General features: G+C 40.7%; 1 protein-coding gene across 4 annotated transcripts; it reads left to right on the forward strand.

Annotated features, from left to right (window-relative positions):
- map7b (microtubule-associated protein 7b) lies at window positions 1–23,023 on the forward strand. 4 transcript variants are annotated; one of them, XM_039598971.1, is made up of 19 exons: window positions 1–170; window positions 10,833–11,003; window positions 11,119–11,196; window positions 11,739–11,902; window positions 12,919–13,036; window positions 14,021–14,131; window positions 15,258–15,353; window positions 16,461–16,580; window positions 17,704–17,876; window positions 18,776–18,918; window positions 19,067–19,293; window positions 19,372–19,522; window positions 19,617–19,788; window positions 20,452–20,556; window positions 20,639–20,689; window positions 20,787–20,811; window positions 20,932–21,058; window positions 21,161–21,345; window positions 22,387–23,023. In XM_039598971.1, the coding sequence occupies exons 1-19, from the start codon at window positions 125–127 to the stop codon at window positions 22,395–22,397; spliced, it is 2,274 nt and encodes a 757-aa protein (XP_039454905.1). In that variant the 5' UTR covers window positions 1–124; the 3' UTR covers window positions 22,398–23,023. The 4 variants fall into 4 exon arrangements, with proteins under 4 accessions (XP_039454905.1, XP_031582035.1, XP_039454906.1 ...); XM_039598972.1 differs by having other exon boundaries at window positions 3–170; window positions 17,728–17,876; XM_031726175.2 differs by lacking the exon at window positions 15,258–15,353 and having other exon boundaries at window positions 2–170.
- Window positions 23,024–23,367: the final 344 nt, after the last annotated feature.

Consider the following 23,367-nt stretch of genomic DNA (forward strand, 5'->3'; position numbering starts at 1 on the left):
TGATCTGATACTGGTCTTCGTTGTCCCCTCCACCTGTCCGTGGGAGGGGCCCCGGTCCCGGTGTGTCTCAGGATCATTCCCTCGGGTTCCTGCCGCTGATCCCTCTCAGCTGACGTCAGGAGAAATGGCGGACCAGGATGGCAGCGACACATCTCCTCCGGAGTCCCAAGGTGAGTTGTCACCAACAGGAAACTTTACTTTGACAAAACTTTTTTTTTCTTCTTCTTAAGGGGGAATAACAGTTGTGTGAAGTACTGAAGGGTGCTTGAGTGGGTCTGCTTTTGAACACTGACTCTGAGTTACAGAGAGACTCGAGTACGGAGCCGGTCGGTCACGGGAGTGGGATTAACTATCAACCAACTCACCCAACCGGTTACTTTACGTTTACCAAACACGACTTGTTACGTAAGCTGCTGCAATATTTTTTGTTTTACCCTTTTTTGTGTGTGTCTGTGTGTTCCTGTGGCTGGTAGACATTATGAGCTTCGGCAGACACCTGTTGCTTACAATTTGTCACTTCGTCGAAATCCACCTTCAGCTGACGTGACAGGTGAATTAATGAAAGTGAGCCGCGGGTTGTTTTGATGTCTTTAGGCTACAGCTTTGTTCTCTGGCTCTCGCAGGTGGATTTTTTTTTTTCTGCACTTTGAGTTGGCTTATTAATACCCCAAACATAATAATTTGTACTTTCGTTATTCATTTTTACAACTTAAAATGGCCACGTCGCCTTGTAAGTGCATTTTTGGCTTGTAGGTAGGTCTAGGTCTCTTGTTGGTCTATGTGTGTATAATGTCTTTGGAGAAATAAAAGTTACAAACATACAAACAAACAAACTGTACGTCTGTCAGTTCCGGAAATGTCACCTATCTGTGATCTTGAAAAAATATGTAAAGTGTGTTGGGTTTTTTGGCTGCCAAAGGGCAGAGATCTACCGTATCTTACACCCCTTCGCTTCACTTTTAACCACTCCCCAAATAGTAACGATATAGCAGGTGATTCCCATTCACTCCTAATGGCAGAGCCGTAATAACTAGAGGTGGGCGGATCGACCCAAATATCGATAGTATCTGGACCAACCCTGGTGTTGGTATCAGATCGATACTAGCGTGAAAAGATCGATACTTTTTTCTGTCCAGTGAATTGGAAATAAAAAAAAGTTAATTATGCACTATGCAAAATGTTTGAACTTTTTTCTGTTGACTATTGCATCTATTTTATTTCAAGGCAATAGTGCACTGAAAAAACAGAAGCTGACCAAAGTGCTTTAGAGATGGGTACATTTACTTTCCAGGTCTCAAAAAAGAAAATTTCAAAATCCATGAAAAGCTGAAAGATGTGTGGTGTATTATTAATTAATTATTGTGGAAAGCAAAAATCCCAGTGTTTATTAAAATGTGTGTCCCTTACATAAAGCTGCCTTCAGAAGTTAAAAGTATCTGTTGATGTTAATCCACAGTGCATCCAGGCAAAGGTCGGCACCTTCACTCAGTTTTCCTTGAAAATGTATACAAAGCAGACTAGTTTAGATGAAGGGTTTGGATAGGTGTGAGAGTCCTTTATAGCACACAGAAAGTTACATAAACAGTATTCCAGTGCTTTTATAAAGACCTGGAACCCAGTTAAGTATTCAAAGAATTGTTGCTGCATGAATTACAGTAAGAGTGATTATGTTCACGTACTGCGATACAAGCAGCCCTGACAACTATATCGTAGGCAGAATGGGTGCACAGTGGGCATGACCTTTTATTGATTTGAATGAGTTGAGATTATTTGCTTCAGGATTACATAGCATTAAGCTCAGCTGTTCCACAAATGTCCCCTGCTTTGACCTAGCTTGACCTGCAGTTAGACAGCAACTAAAGCCACCAAGAGTCAGTGACATAAAGAGGATGAGACACTAAAAGAAAGAATTAATATTTTAAATTTATTTTGCAACTCACAGATTCATTAATACATGCTGTTAACTCTGTATTTATAAATAGGTACTGCAGCTTTGATCCAATCAGAAAGTAAGTTCCTAAGATGTGGTTTATCTCCTGTCATTACTACCTGCTCCCAAATCATCCTTTTTGCTGCTTTGTTCATGAGTTGCCCTGCATTCTGCCTGCACAAAAAGTTACTTCTGTGGGTGATTGCGGTGTTTTCCCAGAGATTCGCTCTCAGTTTGGCCATCCACCACACATTATGGGATTTTCTAGAAATTTAACTCAATATTTCTGGGTTAATTTGCATACAACTCGGCTGTTTTACTTTAATTGTAGACTATGTCAAACATTATGTCATTCAGGACCCCCAACATGTCAGACCCAGGGTTAGCAATTAAACTTAACAATAAACTAAATCTTTTTTTTTCACTTGCTTGCTTTCATTTTACTGTATTCAAATGTTCATTCTCTTCAAATGTCTGTGTCTAACACACACATTCACTAGGTGTGAGAAGGGTGTGTTACCCATCCTATCAGGTTAAAGTCTGAGTGTAGGATTACAGCAATGCTCAGTCCTGCAGGGACAAAGATCAGATTGCTCTTTCGTGAATGTGTGCATTTGTGAAGTGTGAGCTCTCTGAGGAGATGACACAGCAGGACTTGTCCTGAATTCCTTTATATAGTAAAGGAATAGTGGAAAAGGTAGTGGTTTGGAATTGTTTTAGGAAACACTTAATGCTTTTGCTTATGTACATATAAAGTAAAAGAAGCAGTGGAGTTGTAACTTTAGTGGCTACGTTGCTTTGCTTTTCACAGCATGCAAGCTATCGCACTTGTTTCTCTAATCTCCATATTAGTTTAGCTCAAGGATGCATTAACAGTAATACATGTTGAGCCTGGTGTTTGTACTGTTACTATGCAGGCCTTCAAAGACTGAAATACTCCCCCTTTTATTTCACCCTCCCTTTCATTGCATCTGCCATATTGTGTCACCTTTGAATTTGGCTTCAGAGCCAAGCAACAATAAAGTTGCACTGCAACATTATTGTAGATGCAGTGCAACTACAATAATGCTCCTTGGTTAAATATTGATGTGCTGCATGTTGTTCCTTCTGCATCCTTGTGAAGCTGCAGCAAAATATGAATGTTCTCACTCATCGTACATCGCCGTAGCATCCTAAATGACTGATGGCTCTTTAAGTGGATGGTGGGGTGGGGCTATATACCATGTGCTCTCTGTACACACCCTTTCCACAGAAGCAGCTCCTGTACTGCAATATTTGATTTGGTGTGTGCATCCCTAGTTGTGTGTGTGACCGTGTACAGCACATTAAAGCGTGTCCGTCCTCTGCTCTCTCACTTCCACTGCGTCACTGGTCCATGTGCTGCTGTTGTCAGGGAAACCCTTTGCCGGCACCGGCTCAACTTCCACCACTGGATTCGCACTGAATATTTTAACAAACCCCGCTCTCCTCAGTTACTCTGTGTTTGTGTGTGTGTGTGCTCTGTGCAGTCACTGCCTGGGTGATATGATTCTTCTGACAAGTTTGCATTCACACAATAGACCTAGCAAGGGAGAGCTGAAGCAGGAGAAAAAGGAATGCAGTAAAAGTAGTGACAGCAGAGGCGGCATCTCGGGAGTCAAAAGAAACACAATCCTTACAGCTCTCGACCAAGCCAGTCTTGTGGATTAAGTCTTCTTTTCTAAGCCAGACTGCAAGAGCTCATCCTACAAGAGACTCTCTCACTCTGTTTTACTCTCTCTATGCCATCGCAGGGAGTATGGACTTGGCACAGTGAGCTGCTCTGTTTGTCTCTTCCACGCTCTCCCTCATCCACCACATTTACTTTCCTCCATCTACACTGCCTTTTTTCCCCAATCACCTTACTCATGTTTCTTCTTCTCTCTGTCTCTTCTTCCTGCTGTCTTAAAGACAGAGCAGCAACCTGAAGAAAATGGCTGTTAGCACTAGCTATTAGCTACCTACGTCTTAGAGAAGGTGGCTTTTGGGGGTGACCTCGTCCATCACCATCCTCTGGCATTCAGGACAGACCTCTTCCCCCACCTCCCATCCTCACCCAGCATCACAGGGTGGGATGGGACGGGGTTGGGTGAGTTAGGCTGGGGCTCAAGGGTTAGCAACAGGGTAGGCAATGCCAGATAGTAAAGGACGTGGGGAAAGAGGAGGTGGAGGTGGGTGTTTGCAAGGGAAGTGGAGGCTGAGGAAGCGAAGTAACCGTTCAGCTATCCCGGCACTTTTCACCATCACTGAGGAGGAGGAGGTACAGAGACGAAGAGATGCTTGCAAGAGAAAGAAAAAAGGTATGGATGAAAATGAGTAAAGAAAACGAGAGCAGTGTAAACTACATTTTCTCCCTTAAATACTGTGATGTTTGAGCTGACTTAAAATGTTAAAGTGTGTGTGTGTGTGTGTGTGTGAGTGAGAGAGAGCATTATCTGGGGCAGAGAAGCTCTTGGGGCACAGAGATGTTTAACCAGACTCCAGAGAGTCACAGCAGCAGTTTAAAGAAAGATCTGAAAATGTGGTCCATTAAAGACAAATGTGTCTACAAGCAACGCTAATGATGTTTAATAACGAGGTAGGAGTTGATACCCCTAGCAATATGTAGTAAGTGTTTGATTTGTGCACAGTTTGCTTTTACAAAGGAAAACTCCTCTAAAACTGTGAAGCGCAGCCATCCAGAGACAGGCGCCTGACAGGTGTGATGAGGAAGCACAGTTTTACTGTTTGTGTGAGTGAAAATCAGCTGACAGGGCAAGATTGACTCAAGGACTGCAGATGAGAATGGAGGTGCGGCTCACTGTACATGTGATCTAAATGCATTAGTAAGCAGAGCAGTCGGGATGCTGTTTACAGTTAGAGCAGGCATAAATGTGCCGCACGTTAGCTTTCCTCTTTCACACAATTCAGAAAGATATAGTGTTAGATTTAATTTTGTGCCTTATCTAATGTTTAGATGATGCTGTGACCAGTGTTTTTTAGTAGAAAGAACAAAGCTAGATGTTTTCTTTCAGGTAGTGTAGTATTACAGACTGACTCTACAAATCTCGCATATGCCACATTATATATAAGGAACAAGAAAAAGTAGCTAGTATCATTTCTAGATAATTGCATTTCCTGTTTGAATCCAACCATCTTATGCTGAGGGATGTGTAGTTGCATCATGGAGCAAACATGCATGTAAGATATGACTGAAACCAGGTGGAAGGAGAGCAAACTGCTGGGTTTACTGTGAAGTCTGAAATTGTGAAGTAGCTGCTTTTTTTCACAGTTATCTTTATTATGAAGACATGGTGGGTGCTGTTGATTGGACTGATGCAACACATGACTGTTAGACTAAACTGATTTGTTTTGTCTCAGATAGTTCCTTCTACTTTGGCCTTAGCCTGTAATTTCTCAGTAATGGTACAGGCTTCATTACTCATGTACAAGTCAAATGGTTGATGGAGCTATAAGAAGTGTGTGGATTTTCATTTGCCATTGATTGTTAATAGTAAACAAGATTATTTGAGAGCATTGGTTTGTATGCATACTCTAGTGTCAGTGAAAATTTGTCGAGCAAAAATTTGTACTAACAAAACTTTTTAGAAAGGGAACGTGTAAAATTTTCCAATATTGGATGATAGTTTTCCTCTCATGATCCGATTTGCAGCTTGTCCCTGCAGCGTGCAGTGAGTGTAGCTTTTTGTACTAAAAAGCAGAAGCCAGCGTTCTTGCACCTGTTACCCAGGCCTGAGTGCCTCTCCTAGAGCTATAAAGGAACACTCCCATCCCTGCCCCCCTTTTTTTTTTCTCTGGTGGTTGGGGCTTACAGTTTAGCTTAGCATTAGCAGCAGCTAATCCTCTCAGGCTGAAGGGAAGGGAAGGAAAGGAGCCGTACATCGTGCTATCCACTGGCCTGGACAGCGGAGCATTAATCGCTAACTCTGACCATTTAATCTGACTGGCAATGAATGCAGATAGATTGGGGGTGGGGAGCGTGCATGCACATACACACATACATGCAAGCAAAAGAACGGAGGGAGGGGCGGGCAGATTAAACGGTGACACTCTCACGTCTCACTCTCTGTTACACACATACTCTTGTTACACAAATATACATGCATACACATGGACAAAAGGATGGGGGTTGGAGAGCTGCCACAACCTGTCTCACACACTGGCTCTCAGCAGCAGTGACACCGACCACAGCTGACCTCTCACTCTTTCTCTCACCCTCTCGTTTTCACTTCCCATTTTTTCTTACTCTGGAAACAGTTGAGTTTTGGATGGATTTCTTTTGACTGCCTTCTTTGCCCCCCCTCCACGCCATTGCAACATGGATTTCATTGGGTCACTCTTTTCAGTGAAAGATGCTTTCAAGAAGTAGGAATGTGGTTTCTGGTCCTCCAATTCGACTAGTCAGAGTGGGATGCTTGCCAAGAGCTCAGCAGGTGCAGTCTTGGAATTATGAACCACAATCCAGGTAAAGCCTTGTGCTTTAAACCCAGAATTTTGTTTTGCCTTTATTTAAACTGAGCGGCACAGAAAAGAAAAAAGTGACAAGGATGACTTGCATCAAAGGTCCTATCTGCTAGGAGTTGAAATTGTGGACTTAGCTGCAAGTTTTGGGGGGGGTTAGCCCTTTTGGTCAGCACCATAACCACTGTGTCCTAAAGTTTTGCTGGCACGCTCATATAGTGCAAGGTACTTGATTGGGAACAAACAGGGCTACAAATGCACCAGCATCAGTATGCTTTTGATTTGGCTTTGTCCTAGAATATTTAATTTGAGGTCAAAATGTTGCCATGCTGTTAGTTTTAATACAAGTGTTTGCTGTCACTTCAGATGAGCCATGTTCTTTTTTCTAAATGGGCTTCAAACATCCAAAAGGATATGTGTTAACCTAATATGGGTTTAAACACCAACAACTCATACTCATGAAGACATTGCTTAAAATCCAGTCAGGTGGAGTGAAACCAAAATATGTTGTACATCTGGATGGATTTCTTTTGACTTTTTTAGGACTTCAGGTTTAGTATGTGTAGATTCTTATGTTCCTGGTTGACAGTTGGTTGAAAATATGAAAGAATCTTATATAAAAGTGTAGCAAAAGGTGGTGGACATGAGTGTAGCCAGACATTTATTACTGGGAAGTGGAATTATGTCACACATGAAACTGACTTTGGTGTGTTTGCGAAGGCTGTTAAGCTGCTGTCTATTGCTCACAAGCAAATATGCTCGGTGTTATTTGAGGTTTGTTGGTTTATGACCTCTACAACAGATGGGTGAGTCTGTGAGACGCAGTAAGAGGATATAAGCTGCACAAGTCCAACATATTAGTATTTTTTCTGTAATATTTTCAGCTGAAAAAACACAGACAGTGCAGATTTGCGATGTTATGATGAGACTGCGTCATCTGGAAAAATGTTTTGAACAAAGGAAACAATGAGAAGACGTATGAACCAGAGATGTGGAGATAAATTTAGGCTTGTTATCAAATTCCACTGATTGTTATAAGTAAAAGGCTTTAACTCCTTTTCGTAACTATATTGTACAACATGCATGCACCTTTTTCAAAGTATAGGAATTGAAGGAATGCATTCGTTCTCCATTTACTTTTATCTGCAAATGCTCTGAAGGACATCTAGCTAGGAGTTACAGTAAATATTTATGAGGTAAATCAAGTTGTGTAAATATGGGCCACATTGTAAATGTCACATTTTCAGTGCTTTTAGTCCAGTCATTTTTATGCTTTAACAGGCAATCCTCTTTTCTGCTTCTTGTTTATTATTCTGAATGTTTCTGTGAGAGTGTGGTTCATTGATTAAACCGACCAATTTTTAATCTTTTCATACTTAGATTCCTACAGATGACTGTTCTAATTACAGTTTGGGTGCGAGAGGCGCAGTACACCCTGGACGGGTTGCCAGTGTTGTGTAATTTCACATGGGATGAAAGTGTCTCTCTCTTGTCTTGACTTTTTTAGGAAGCATTATTTCTTATTATGTAGTTTTAAGTATTCCCAGCTGAATAAAGTGAAGTGCATCAATTTAAGCTGTCAAATTAAAGAAATTGGTTGTGGTCTTTGACAGTCACCTACTGGCTCATTGTGCGGTAGTCCACTCGGATCATTAAAACGCCCACTCCATCACAACATGTCAACTTGAAGTCAACTTGTATAAATGAAAAAGCTCATTACTTTGCCTTTTAATGCATATGCAGGGGCTCCTGGCCTTTCATTCAGACTTCATCTCATTTAAGCCATCTTTTTTGTTTACCCAAAAGCCCATTCACGTATGTCTCGTTAAGTATCTGACTTCAGTGTATTATCCTCATCATTCAATGAACTGAATCTTTTGTTTGAGGAAAAGGATTTCAGGGGAAGGGAATAGACAGACCAGACTTGTTTTTACGTGGCCCAGTCCAGCCTTTCCTCTCATGACAATAGCCTATATTAAACCACTTCCAATGCCAGTCTACCCGAGGCAGGGCAGACCTATGAATGCTTGTGTACACACCTTTGTAGATGTTCCATAGACTGTGACATACAATCCGTCTGCAGCTATGCTCTCACATCCTTGGTCCTAAAAACCTCTTGAGGTGTTTGGGTGGAGACGTTAGTGACAGTTTAGATTCATAAGACTTTCTGCAAAACAAAATATCATAAATTACCAAGTGTAGTGAGAATAAAGTGAAAGGAGGAAACTGTTTCTAATAAATTAAAACTGATCAGCTTGCAAATGAAAAAAGGCATTTGAAAGTAGCAGTTAGTGGAACTTGTGTTCAGACTGATGTTCTCTTTTACCTTTTAGGAGGAAGAAGGTTCAAATTTTTACTCAGTCCTTGGTCTTTATCAAATCTTAAGCCACACCTCAAGTCCTTACATTTTGCTAGGAAAATGGGAAATTGTTGCAGTGAGTCAATAGAACACATGCAAACATAAATGGAAATACAGTATTAGGTTTGTGCAAGCTTTCTTGTAATTTTCATCTGTTATTAATCTGGTGTAGTTTTTTGTTTTGTTTTGTTTTGTTTTTAGGACTGCCACTTCTTTTGTTCTCACTGCACAAAAAGCTGGGATATGCGAAGCTTTTTGGCTAATAGCAGTTTTATTAGTGCAAACATATTCATTTATGCCTGTCAGACTGGTATGATCTTTTATTTTTTTTTTATAGATTCAAATAAAGAGGAACAGGCTGTGTTTTTTATTACCAGCTGGTAGTAAAAAGTCCCCAAAGATACAGTTTTAAATTGATTTTAAAACTGAACGATTCATAGTTCAGTGTTAAGTGGCTGAACAAGCAAACAAACAAACCTCTAAAATGACCAGGTAATAGAATTGGAGTGAACATAAGTGGAAAAACCCAAAACAAAAAAGCAAAACACAACTTTTTTGAAAGTCTGGAGAAAACCACTTCAAGACCATTTTAAAATTGACAAGTTTGGCTGCTTGGAAACAAAATATAAAGAAATGAGACACTTTCACAGTACTGTAAACAAGCCTGGAAGGAATTAGTAGCATGAAATCAATCAAAAAGCCAGGATGTTGAGAAATGATTCAGTGTTTACTGTGAATTTCATGTAACTATAAAATTCATTAAGACACAGATTTCCATCTGTAACTCTAGATATGAAACTTGTACTCCATCCTGTCCTCTTTCTGTAAAGAAAATAAATAGGTGAGTGAGAGAGACTCATGTCTAATAGGGCATGATGGGTGTGATATTTAAAGTGGAGTCCATCTTTTTCAGTTTGTCAGATTAGTCAGGGGGGATGATTTATTTTGGTCTTTGGGTTTGTGGGACAGATTGGTCTCTGTGGAGACTGACGAGTCTCTCTCTTATCACCACAGACAGGAAAGGACTGTGTTGAATGCTTGCTTAGTACACCTACAGTATTTATGAATAGTATACAATTTTTCTAATCCTACCCGTGTAAATTTATGCAGCTGGTTCATCTGTTTCTGCATCAGAGCCAGTATAACGCTCTGTGTCCAGGAAGCTAACCTGAAAGCGCTGAGTCACCCTATGGTGCAATTAATCAGTAGCCTAGCTGTGAGCTTGGTGGAAACACTGCAACTTCATGGCCACATCTATGAATAGCAGGAAGACAGTGAAGTGCATATTGTTTTATTGCATTTTGTTTTTCTGTTAAGCGACTCGGGAAAGCTTGAAAATGCCGCGTAGACCACCTGCAGACATTTTTTTTTCTCCACCGTGCTTGTCCCCTTCATACCTCCTATAAAACACGCCTTTCTTTTACGTAACATGTTCAACTTCACTTTTCAATTCATACAATCTGTCTTTGATGATCACATCATAATTTTTAGAGCACATGGAGTAAATTAGTATTTTCATGTGTGGTCTCAGATAACAGAATATTTCTGTTATTTGTATATGAGTTGCATATATAATTTACAAAAAATAAACCCAAATCATTTCATGTCCTTCTACAGTGCACCATTGACTTTCATTGATCTGTTCTGTGCCATTGGTTTACTGTAGGCATTTTCTGCTGTGCTAAATGTTGTCTGGATGTAGATACAGGTACAGAGGTGAGATGTAAACTTTAACCGTAGCTCTGGTAGTTTTTCTCTGGAGATGGATTTTTGATGCATTTGAAATTTTTTGATGGTAAACTGCTATTTCTTAAGCATTTGGTCAGATATATTCATTTTAATTTTAAGCAGCAGTTTGTTCAGCTGAAGTCTTGGTGAATGGGTTTTATTTAGTGGGAAAACATTTATTACAGCTCTGGGTGAGGAGCTGTAGAAAGTCTTTCTGATGGTGCTTCCTAATGTGCAATTATTATCTTGTATTTTTCTGTATCTCTTGTGTTTTCTCCCACTTTGTCTCTTCTTTTGTTGTTTTATCATGTGACACTTGTTTGTCCTTCTTTGCAGCATCGTACTCTCACTTTAAGTCGGAGGATGGCACCGTGTCTTCAACTACCCGTCCCAGCTCTGCGGGCTCTGGGCAGACCTACACTCCCACCCTGACCCCTACACCCACTCCTACACCTAGTCGCACCACCAACAGCAACAGCCCCAGTAACAATGCTGGCACCAAAACAGGTGAGTCCCACATACATTAACATATATTTCAGTGAAATTAGTTTGTACCGTGTCTCAGCATTGACTGTTTTATCTGTCAGGCCTTTAACATTCTTCACTGTTGTTTGTGCCGCAGACTCGCTGCTCTTCAACAAGATTGACGAGAGACTTAGGTTGGCCCGTGAGCGCCGGGAGGAGCGTGAGAAACAGAATGGTGAGCGTTCTTGTGCATTTGACAGAGAGTAGAATAAAAGTTATCTTTTGGGGTTTTATTTTTTTGTCTTTCCCACAACATATTGTGACTGAACTTGGTTGGTAGCTGTGGTGAAGTGCCAGTTTCTCTGGCTGTTACATAAAGGCTAGGTTCAAGCCAGGCGGCCTGTTGCCATGGATTCAGTGTTACATAATGGGACAGTCCATGGGACAGCTTTCAGAAAGGCTGGTGTTTTGGATATTAGAGGGGGTGTGTGTGTGTGTCAGTATAACCAATATAATACAGCAGATGGTTTTTAGGAAGTCATTGCCGATTTGTTCATGTTTTAAGTGTGTTTTTGTTCACGCTGTTGTACACTGGTCGTACCTCTGGTCCCAAGTAAGGGGCTGAGGCGTTTGCGTTGTGTCGAGAGCTAAAGCTTTGTCATATGATCCATAGCTGACACATCACATTACTGCTGTAAGGCTTTTCGTGTGTGTGCAAGTTGCCTGTTTTTGTTTTCTTTTTTCAAACACATTGTTTATTATGTTTACATGCGCCAGCTGCCAAGGAGGCCCAGTGGCAGGCCCGTGAGGAACGAGCCAGGCAGCACTATGAGAAACACGTGGAGGAGAGAAAGAAAAAGCTGGAGGAGCAGCGGGTAAAGGAGGAAAAGAGACGGGCTGCCGTGGAGGAGAAACGTCGGCAAAAAATAGAGGAAGACAGGGTACTGACGCTCGCCTCGTTCACAACTGTGCATCCTGAGTGTTTTACTTGTTACACTCGCGAACACACAAAGGCTAACCTCCTACCTGCTACCTGCTTCCAAGTTTTTTCTGAAACACCCATCCAGGGAGGATGGGGCAACATGGATACTGCATTTGTGTGTTTAACCACTTCTTTTCTTGTATAAAAAAATGTAAAGAAAAATTGCACATCTGTCAAGTAGTCATAGATTTCCTGTCCAGCAGTTAGTAATTAACTTTACAGCTAGTTGACGTTCTAATTAAGTTGTTGATTTAGTGAACTAGAACATTGATGTGTCAAAGATCTGTAACATGACACTGTAGCAGCACATGTTGATGACTTTGCATAAATAGTAATAATAAATCTGGATAGTTTTTTTTCTATTGATACAGTAGGTTTTTAACTTTTTACTCCATAAAGATGATATTTGACAACCTCACCTGTATGAGTTTTGACATCTCAGTATATAGCAATAAAATGTGTTTGGTTTTCTCCAAGGGTAGCTAACTTTTGATGCACTCAGTCATTTTATTCTCTAAGCAGGCCTGAAATATGACAGAAAGCACTCAGTTCAAACCGCTTCAATGGTTACTCTCTGTAGGCTTTCAACGAGTAGAGTTAAGTCTTAGTAGGAAATTAGGTTTGGATCTAAGTCTTCATTTTATGGGAATGGTATAAATTTAGAAACAAGGACTGTAGGAGAACAGGGAAACTACTACTACTGCTACTGGGCCACCAGATGCCCACCGTACCTCAACTTTCAGTGGACTCCAATTTCTACAGCCTAGAAAGTGTCTATGGTTCCTCAGCATTAGCTTTAGCACCAGCATATAGAATGAGAGAAATGCCAACCTATCTGCCATGTATTGCTACTTTGGGTGCAGTCAAAACACTATTCATTCAGAAGAAATGAAGAAAGAGAATTTGCTTAGCACTTGGTATGTCGGGTGGCTGTTTGTTTTTTTGGCATTGATGTTCTCGTTGTTTTGACTGTAGGCTCGTCATGAGGCAGTGATTCGCAGGACTATGGAGAAGGGCCAGAAAACCAGACAGAAGCCCAACCGTTGGTCTTGGGGAGGAACTCTGCAGACAAACACTCCCTGCACAACAGCTGGTACTCTTACCTATATCACATATATAACACAATACCTGTTAACACACAGCACAACACACCATAGACATAGTCATTTGTACAGTCATTTTTTTTCCCCTCTGCATTGGTGCTCATACACCTGATGCGTGTCTCTGTCAGTGCCTCTCTTGTATAAATATGTCTGCCTGCCTCTGCGTGTCAGTATTGTTCTGCCATGTTTATATTTGAACTTTTCAGATCCGCTGCCCTCTGTTGTTACTGCGTATTCACACCCTTCTCTGCCTCTCTCTCTCTCCCCCCCTTGCTCTCAAATTCAATCTCTCTCTCTCTCTCTCCCTGACTTACTCTCTCTCTCTCTCTTCCTCCCACTCTCGGCTCGCTCTCTACCTGCTCTGCACTCTTTGTTTTCTCTGCCATTGTCCTTTCCCCTCCTGGCCCAGGTTTTGTCGAGTCAGCTTTCCTCTATCCACTCGACCTTGCTGGACTGGAGCACATGCAGAGTGCTTTCAGTCTCTACTACAGATACGGAATGACATCCCAATGTGAATATAAAAGCACCGTGTGGGTTAGCTGCCTGGCGTTAGAACGCTGGCTTTAGCACTGTAACTGTTCAGCACTGTGTTAGCTCATTCTCATTAGTGTTCATGTAGGCCAGTGTGAATGGCACGACATGTAGTTTTGCTATTTCACTCGCATGTAGCAGTTCACGTGTGACGTAAAGTTATATCCCCAGGCACAGGATCATTTACTCAAGCCATTTTAGTTTTATTTTAGAGGACATAAGACCCATTTAGCACTAATCTGTTTTTAAATATCTTTCCTGTTTTAGCAACAAGTTGGTAGTTTTTCATATCTAACCTGAATTAACCAAAATAGAGAAACCCAGAGAGATGACTGACTTCAGCTCTCTTTCTTCCCTTTTTCGCTCCTTAAATTTCACCAATTCAGTATAAAACTGATATGCATTTCTCATGGTTGTTTTTTTTTTTTAAATTTTTATTCTAGATGCTGACAGGCGCTCAGTGTCCACAATGAATTTATCCAAGCATACAGACCCTGTCATTACCAAGCGCCTCTCTTCCTCCTCTGCCACACTCCTGCACTCACCAGATCGAGGTAATAAATATAACCATTACACACACAAATACAGTTCATTACATCCACTGGCAATGGTCTGCCTTTGACTCCATCTTGTATAATTTGCCATTGTTATGAGGTAGTCAGGCTGTAAAGCACTCATTGTTTTCTTGTGATTAGTTAATTAGATTTGGGATGTTTACCCGACTGAAACACACTTTTTATGTTAAAACTATGTATTATGTAGCATATCATTCCCATTTGGCTAATATGATGCTAAATCCAGCAGGAAGTTAGCATAGCTTAGTTAAAGAATGGAAGAGAAACACTAGAATCCAAACTTAAATCAGTTAACACTCTTAACAGAAGAAGATGAAATATTATTACAATGCGGAAAAATTTTCACTGCTAGATGTCAGAAGACTTCTGTTTTCTTATTCCTCCATTGTCCTTCCATGACATGAATGTCTGCAGCTTCTCTTCTGCCTTTGGCATGCTACATATGTGGTCGGTCTCTAGCCAGATAGGTAAAGTGTGATTAGTCAGAAGGGAGGTGTCCTTCTTGGTCACTGTATCCAATATGGTGGGGAAATATGGAGGGTTCCACAAACCAGTAGCCAGTATATTTTAAATGGATTAATTCTAAGTTCACGAGAATGCATCAATTTCTTAGAAGATGTAATTACACACTAATGAATGTATATTTATGAGTACTGTATCATTTCTTTCTATGAAATAACCTAAAAACATCAATAACTGTATCTTTAATTGGACACATACTTTTTAGGTGAAGAAAAGAAATCAAATTTTTCCCAAATATACAATAAAGCTACACTTCAAAACAGAAACCATTAAACACGCCCAACACAATGTGACATATAAACAAAATAAAATAAGAAGTTATTTGATTAAAATGAAGACAAAAAGAACAATAAAACTGAAAAAAAACTGAGCTTTTTTAAAAAAAAAAAAAATTAGCCTTATGCTAAGCTAACAAACTACTGACTTGGTCTATTTTTCAGATGTTATCAGACCTAAATGAATCCTTGCATGAAGTAATCAGCAAAAAAACCCACAAATTTCTGACTTTGAGCTTTTACTTAAGTCATTGTTGAAGTCTAACCATCGGATCATGCATCATTTGATGTTTGTATGCTGCTGACAGGCTTACAGATGAGAACAGTCTCCTCCCCTGTCATATGCAAAGCTCAGTCCAAACCCCACCTACATCAGGGAAAGACCAGCCAACAGAAAAACACAGGTTTCTTGTGGGAATTTTTTTGGTCTCTTATACTGTGCCGACTGTGTTGCAAGCAACAAAAAAGATCTTGGGCTGGAAACTGTAAAATAATCTGTTACTTTTGTAGAAATTTGTCAGTGTAAAATTTTAAATGTAATATTCTGACAAGAGAAACTTTGATTTGGAAAGCCTACCGTGACATGACATGACAAGCTGATCTAATATCTTTTTATGTATAAATATATAGTATGATTATTGAAACAAATGCCCGAAGTCCAGCACGCACGTGTTGGCATTTGTGCATTTCATCTGAGGGATCAAGATTTTTTCCCCCCTCTAACGTGACCCTTTTCTCTAATCCTCAGTAGGATAATCTTTTTGTTTTTGTGGGAACACTGTATGCTGTTTTTATCCTGGCCGAAAAATTGGCACCCACATTAGTCAGAAAATTATAATTATGCTCTTGTTCCCATTATTATATTATCAGAAGACACTGTACACTGAGGCACTGTGAAGCATCACTCAGTGAATTCTAACGCGAACGTTTTTAGATATAAAGTGATAGAAATGTAAAAACTCATTTATTGGTACAGTTTTCAGCCCAGCTGTATCTTTGACCTGCATGCTGACACCTGCAAAGCACTGCACGTTTTGTCTCATACTGTGCTGGATCTCCTTTAATTGGCTTACTTATCAGGTTGTCGTGGAGATTAATTAATTAAAATAGCCTTTTTCTCTGAACTACCTGAGGTAAACTAAAAGCTTTTTGCTTGAATGATTTCCCAGATAAATTGAAATTTCTTAAAGATCATTTTCTTAAAAATGCAATGTGTCCTCTTATCTCACACTGTTTGTCTTTGCCCTTTTGTTTGCTCTTCATACCACGGTGTTTGCTTCCTCTCATAATTAAACAGGTGCATGAAGGTGTAGGTGTGACACGGCAGTCTGTGCATGCTTACAAATTCCCTTTCTTTCTAAGCTGCAGTGCTTGACAGTGTTGGGAGAGGGGAAAAATGCAGTAAATATGCATAATTTATAATCTGCTTTGAGTGGTTGCTTAGGCAAATAAGTGGGTAGTCTGTAGTTGTAGCTCTTATCAAAGCTCACATGTCACATGCGTCTATTCAGGATTGCGCCGCCTTCCACTGACGCCATGGGAGAGCAACATGGTGAACCGCCTGCAGCAGCCAACACACTCCTACCTGGCCCGCAGCCGCAGTGCAGTGAGTCTGTCAGGAGACCAATCAGGTAACACACAACACTGATTTTATAAAACAAAACATTTAAGCCCCTTTGGCTCTTTAGATCAAGAGAATCTTGATCTAAGGCAGAGGTTTTATTAAAACAGACTGCCTCTACTTTTAGAGTATATATACTCTTTTATGTTTTGGTCTCTTGACCCAAGCAGTTTCGGATGCTAATCAGATTTGCGTGGACTTAAAGCATTACACTGTCTGAAACTTCCTTTAACAACGTGTATCAGGCACCCAAAGCTCACGCACACAGACACACATGCACATATGTCCCCCAAAACAAATAAAGTGATCTGTTCAGGAAATATTCCTCTGCTGATGCCATGCCTTGTCACAGCAGCAGGGAATTTTAGATCATTTGTGTGTGTCCCATCATTGTTTATATTAAGGGAAAGAAATAACGTCTAGGTGAACTACTTGAATTCACTCACTCTTTTCTATTCTGCCCTCTTTTATACATTCAGCATCATCTTCAGTTGGTGAAGTGCATTTCTTACATGTATTTAGATGTTGTTGTTTCCGTGTGCTTGCTTGCTTTGTGTGGTTATGGGTCTAATGTGTGGTTATCTATAGTTTGTTCTAACTGGGTGACAAAGTAGAAATGCTTCCAACACTGGGACTGTTTACAGCAAGTAATGGTCTGGCAAACCATTCCTGATCTAAATATCTTTAAGTGTATTGTGTTAAGTTTTTTACGGTGATTCTGTTAATTTTTTTCTAACCCTAATCAACCAACCAAATCCTTATTTTTATATCACATAGACAGTCTTTGTCAGACAGTGCCAAGTGATGGTTGCAGTACATTCGCAGCTGTTTGCACTTTTGTTTAGTAGCACTAATACTTTCTTTCTTTCTTTCTTCTCTGTTCCTACCATAAATATTCTCCTCATTCCTCTCAATCCTGCGCTGGCTTCTTCAAACCCATGGCTTTCCTTTTTTATTTATTTATTTTTTTTATTCATCTTGATTCCTTCTCATTCCTGTCTTTGTTTCCTGATCTTTTTTCCTCCGTGATCCATTTTATCCAACACTTATTGGTGTCCTACCAATTCTCACACTACCCCGATCAATACCTTCTTCAAAAACACTGTATACTCCCACCTTATACATCACCCTAGCCATGCCTGTGTGTCCTCGCTCAGTGTCCTGCCACCCCATGGGCTCAATGTCCTTCAAGGCCCTGCAGGCACAGCCACTGCCTCACTGTCGCAGCCAGGAGAGGAACCTCAGCAGAGACGCAGCTTCCTCGTCTTTAAACACCCCGCGCAGGAGGACAACCGGAACAACACAGGTAGATTTCATCAGCCCATGAGAAAATATCTGGGAAATAATATTTGTGAACAAAAAGCAACTCAGATTATTGTTTGAAGGGAAAGACCATTTGAGACGGTTACACTGATTGTCTGTTTCTTAAAAAATTAGGTCATATGATAGTTTATTTTTTGACATTAGATAACATATCATTATTTCCTGCTACTGCTATTACAGAAAGTATTGACGTGAATCAACTTTTTAAATCAATTTTTTCAAGCACCGAGTAACATGAGCCATTTAATTCTTCTACTTCTTCAACTTTGTCATTTTCAAATTGATTATGTTTCTGATCAAACAATATAAACAATAGATTAGAGTATCTGTCATCACACACTTGCATCCACTGTTCATCTGCTTCGTGACAGCTTATTATGCCATTAAGTTCTGAGAAAGAAAGCCCCTTGTATGCCGTGCATCCCACACACTAACATATCACTGTGCATGTGAACTGATAACTCTCACCCGCTCCAGAATAGCGCTGGTGTGCCATTCATACAAGGTCAGTGAGAATGTACAGATAATGGATGCAGTGTAATTTTTTTTTTTTTTTCCTCCAAATTAAAAAGACTGTTTTTCATTTTGTGACCTGTTAAGTGTGTTTTGTTTTTTCTTACTTTGTTTCTGAGCTTGGTGCCAGAGGTAATCTAAGCCTAATCCTGTTACTCATCATATTGTGTGGCTACTATCTATAGGGTATCTTCTAAACCATCCAGTTACTTTTGTATTGCATTATAGGACATTCTTCTTGAAGAGAAGTTTTGGTGATAATGTGTTGCTTGCTTACCTGGGTCCTTACTTGGTGGGGTTTTAAAAAAACTGCCTGTTTTGACTCGTCCATGTTGTCTTTTGTTTTTACCGTATCTCCTGAACCAACAGCGGCAAAAAGACCGTGACAATGTCAGGAAGTCATGGAGCAACCTGACACTTCCATTTGCTCCTGTTCTCTCATTGCCCCCAAGCAAGCGCTCCTCTTCCCCGATCAAGAAGAGCGGTAAAGTGACAGCACCCTCTCCTGGCAGGTCAGTGGATATTACATTTGATAAATGGGGAATATTTGGAGCTGAAATTGAGTTTTACAGTTTTATTTGAAATGTAATGTGGCAGTTATTTTACTAATATACTTGAATGAAGACTATTTCATTCAAAATACACTTCCTTTGCTCACAGACCTCCACAGAAACCAGTGGGGCGCCCTCCAACCCCCAAGTTACTAAAGTCTCCAGGGGCGGAAGATCCTGGAAATCTTCGTCCTGTCAGGATCACACCTGAGAGTTCCCACCCTTCAACCCCCACCAGAGGAGAGGAGGATGATGAGCAGGTCCTCAGCCCTCCTCAGCCTCGACCTCAGCCACTGGGTCAGAACAAGAGCTCGAATGAGCAAACGGCAACCAGTGGTGAGTTATGAATCTCTAACCTGTTTCACAGCTACAGTTTATTACACTGGTCAGCATAACTCTTATGATGCCTTCTAGAGAGTGTAAGCAGTCCACCAGCTCACAAGCCTTCAGCGGGCACCACAGACCCGGAGGAGGCGAGTCGTATCCTGGCCGAGAAACGACGGCTGGCCCGCGAGCAGAGAGAGAGGGAGGAAGAGGAGCGCAGGCAACAAGAGGAGCAGGCAAGGTGTGCAGGCTGGGCTGTGCGTGACCATGTGCATGAGAGGGAATGTGTAGTGCTGAAAGGCTGCATCATTTTTGACTTGGTTGTGTCTCACCAGATTAGCGAAGGAGGAGTTGGCTCGCCGAAAGGCAGAGGAGAGAGCAAGGAGAGAAGAGGAGGCTCAGCGCCAGGCCGAGGAGAGGAGGAAGAAGGAGGAGGAAGAGGAGAGAAAGGCAGAGGAAGAAAGACTTCGGAAAGAGCGAGAAGAGGCGGAGAGACTACAGAAACAGGTCTGAGATTACAGATGTTTATGTTGACTTGTTTTGTTTTTATGTGGTTGCCACAAATGGCATTTTGAGCTAACTACAAAGATCAGCAGGTCTGCTGTTGGAACTTTCAGCCTGTTCTCATTCCCAGGGTGTCAAATACAGACCTGATGGTGATGCAGAGACACACACAGATGTTCTCTTTAGCATAACTACAATGATGCACCAGGTTATGGCAAATTATGAGACATGTCTCACTCCCAAACTTCATATGGATGCTTGTAAAAGGCTTCTTGGCAATGTAAAGGCACTGATTGGCAGGAATCACAATTTTTCAATGTGCAGAGTTAATTTTGTCAAAAGGGAAAAGTCTGTTTTTAAACCTAACCAAATATATTGTGCTGCCCTAAGCTCTCAAAGGGAAGATGAACTGTACTTTCCAGGCTAAAAAAATGTACTGCTTATGTATTCGCCCCAATTCCAGCCTCCTAAATCACACTTTGAAGCTCTTTAAAACAGGCCTCTTATATCTGAGAGCCCATCATTGCAGCTCCAGGTGCATCCAGGCTTTAATGCGAGAGTACATCCTATGTATATCTCTGATATGTCTGCTACACACCCGAGGGCAAGAACACGTTGGAGCATTATGGACCTAATAATAAGATGAAAGTCTTTTTTGTACATTAGAAAGAGGAGGAAGAGGCTCGACAGAGAGAGGAGGCGGAGCGACTGAGGCAGGAGAGAGAGAGGCACTTCCAGAAAGAGGAGGCTGAACGTCTGGAGAGAAAGAAGGTAACATGACCTAACATATACACGCATAAATTGCAAGGTGGAGTGTACATTAAAGTATTTTTCCTTTTTTCTAACCCTCCAGCGTCTTGAGGAGATCATGAAGAGAACACGGCGTTCAGAGACAACAGAAAAGGTAAAGACCGGAGGGAAAATGGAGTAAACAAAAGTGTAACAACTATCCAACTGAACAATCTTTGAGTATTAATTCCTTTTTTTCATTTCATTTACAGAAGGTCAGAAATGGAGACAATGCAGGTAATTTAATATACCGTTTTTATAATTACCTTTGCAGTAATATATCTTTCAGATTTTCGTCAAAAGATATCCTCTGCAGTTGTTGTTCCTGACACCAGATTGATTTTCTTTCACCATCAGTGAACCCAGCCTCTCCTGCTGCGTCAGCAGCGACTGAGACGCCAACACACAATAGTAACGGCAACTTAAGCCAACCAGATCCCACCCCAAACCCCAGCAACACAGCACTGAGCCATCCTGACCAGAGGTACAGTCAACAGCCACGAAATACAACAGCCATACTGCTTGTGATGTCATCAGATCTGACACTGTTATTTTTTTTTTAAATTGTTTGTTTTTTGTTTTTTAGGGAGAATGGGGAGTTTGAAGAGGTGCTTGTACTGCCTTCACATTCCAGGTTGTCTCCTCCTGAAGGAGAGGAGGAGCAACAGCAACAGCAGGAGGATGACAGAGTTCCTGTCCTAGCCTTCTCAGAGAATGGTCTACTGAAACCTCTAAGCAGAGTAGATGATATATCAGCCCAGCAGGGAGCAGGTGAGAAGGCATCCACTCTCTGATTGGCCACTAGGTCCTACATTTGTATCCCATTACTCCCCACCCCCTTCTTCTTCTTCCTCTCTTAGTTTCCTTTTGATAAAATTACAGAGACTGTCATTCATTCTGGTCACTTCTTGGTGTGTGTGCATCTTGTCTCTTACAAACCTGACTTGATGAATAATGTCCTCTATAAACCTCTGTGACATGTCTTCGGGGGCTCTGGTGGGCTCTTTGCAAGCTCTATGAAAAAACCTCAGCAGTGTCAGAGTGATGTCATCAGGGGTATCTCAGATTGAGGCATCACATTTTACCAAAAAATTGAGTTTTCGCATGGACTTTGAAAGGTGAGGGTGTCTTACAGACCGGGAAGGGACACCCAGGGCGGGATGCATCTTCTCAAATATTTCTTCTTTATGTGTAACACTAGTCTTACAGAGTAACTCTTCAATCAATTCTTGTAAATTAAAGCATGTACAGAGACATCACTGTGGCCTTTCAAAGTATCTAAGCAGTTATGTTGAAGTAGAAGTGTAATTTTCCCATGGGGCCAAATGAGAAACTGGGACATTTGTGGAGAGCACCAATAAGCTTCTGAAGATATTCACCTTTTTTTAAATTAAAAAAAAAATTAACAAGAAGAAGAAGAACTGTTTCGAGCATCACTGAGCAATTAATTTTCCCATTAGGCTTAAGAGAAACAAGGACATCAATAAGCTATTGGCACAGAATTGATTGAGCAGACCTGAGTACAGCTTATTGGTGCAGTCCTCCACAACAGTCCAAGTTTCTCACATGGCTTCATCCCTGCTACAGACTGCTCTGTTTTTCAGTTTGTTTTTGTTTATTCATTTTTGTTTCATACCAAGAAGCTCATTTCAATTATGAAGACCTAGTAGTGCACTTTCATGACTGTAGAAATTTCAATATAGTAGCTCAAGCATTGCAAGTTGAAAGATCATATTTTATTTACAAGGAAGTGAATAAAGAAAATGTATTATGTGTCCTGTGCTTTAAATTCTTTGTTCCTTTGATTTGCAGATGTTGCCTGATGCCCTGATGCAACATGACGATTCCACACCCACAGACATGAAGGAGAGGTCAAACAGAGAGGTGGAGAAGTACAGAGCTGTTGGACTGAATCAGTAGGACAACTCTCAGCACTAGATTCTTCCTTTCTTCCTCTCCTGTGACAGAATAGCACTGTTCCCAAAGATGGTGTCTCCAAACATCTTGCAAGGGCATCCCTGAGAGAGATTACTCTTCCCTCATCCTGCACTCTTTGAGGCAAAGCTTGTTTTTCTGTATCTGAACATGATTACACTTGGTCATCATGTATGTTCTGTGTATAGCCACAGGTTTCCCTGATTCTTAAATGAATGTCCTGAAATCACAGGAGGGCATTGAGTTTGTATAGTCTTGTGATGTGCGTGATTGAGAGCGTGAATGAGAAACTGACAAAAATGTAAAAACTAAGATCAGCTGTCAGTCAGCAGCTGTGATACTTGAACTTTTTTGAACTATTTTTCTGTAGACAGATTGTGATCAGTGATGTGACTTTAGCTCAGGCTCCAATCTAGCTTTGTTTATGAATTTTTGTCTCTAACTGGAACCTTATGGTTCTTACAAGGTAATATTTCTACAGAAATGTGAGAAATAAAGTGTGCTACAGGAATGATATCAGTGCATGAAGTTGTATTAAGACTAATGGAAAAAAGGTATGTCATGTAATATATTTTGCTGTTTCTACAGTGTTTAAACTAGGTTATTACTGGGGTGGAACAGGTGCTGGAGTATTATGACTTTAGGTTTAATAATGACAAAAATGAACATACTGTCCTCTGAAAACTGAGAATTTAGGGTATAAACTTCAGATTTTTCTTTAAATTGCTGTACAGATAAAATGATTTGTCGTCATTGTCTTTATGTTCAAATTTACAAAAACATGTGCTTCATTATAAAGTTCTGCCCTTTCATTCATTCACATTTTAACCCTGTCACAGCCTGTAAGCCACTTTTTTG

Source organism: Oreochromis aureus, linkage group 15, assembly GCF_013358895.1.
Source record: "Oreochromis aureus strain Israel breed Guangdong linkage group 15, ZZ_aureus, whole genome shotgun sequence".
NCBI classification, from domain to species: Eukaryota; Metazoa; Chordata; class Actinopteri; order Cichliformes; family Cichlidae; genus Oreochromis; species Oreochromis aureus.

Bases quoted from the DNA above. Each gene is read 5' to 3' on its own strand.
- map7b (XM_039598971.1), top strand. From the start codon at position 125: ATGGCGGACCAGGATGGCAGCGACACATCTCCTCCGGAGTCCCAAG. The intron at 11,197-11,738 runs GTGAGCGTTCTT...TACATGCGCCAG, and splicing joins GGAGCGTGAGAAACAGAATG to CTGCCAAGGAGGCCCAGTGG. The intron at 21,059-21,160 runs GTACAGTCAACA...TTTGTTTTTTAG, and splicing joins CTGAGCCATCCTGACCAGAG to GGAGAATGGGGAGTTTGAAG.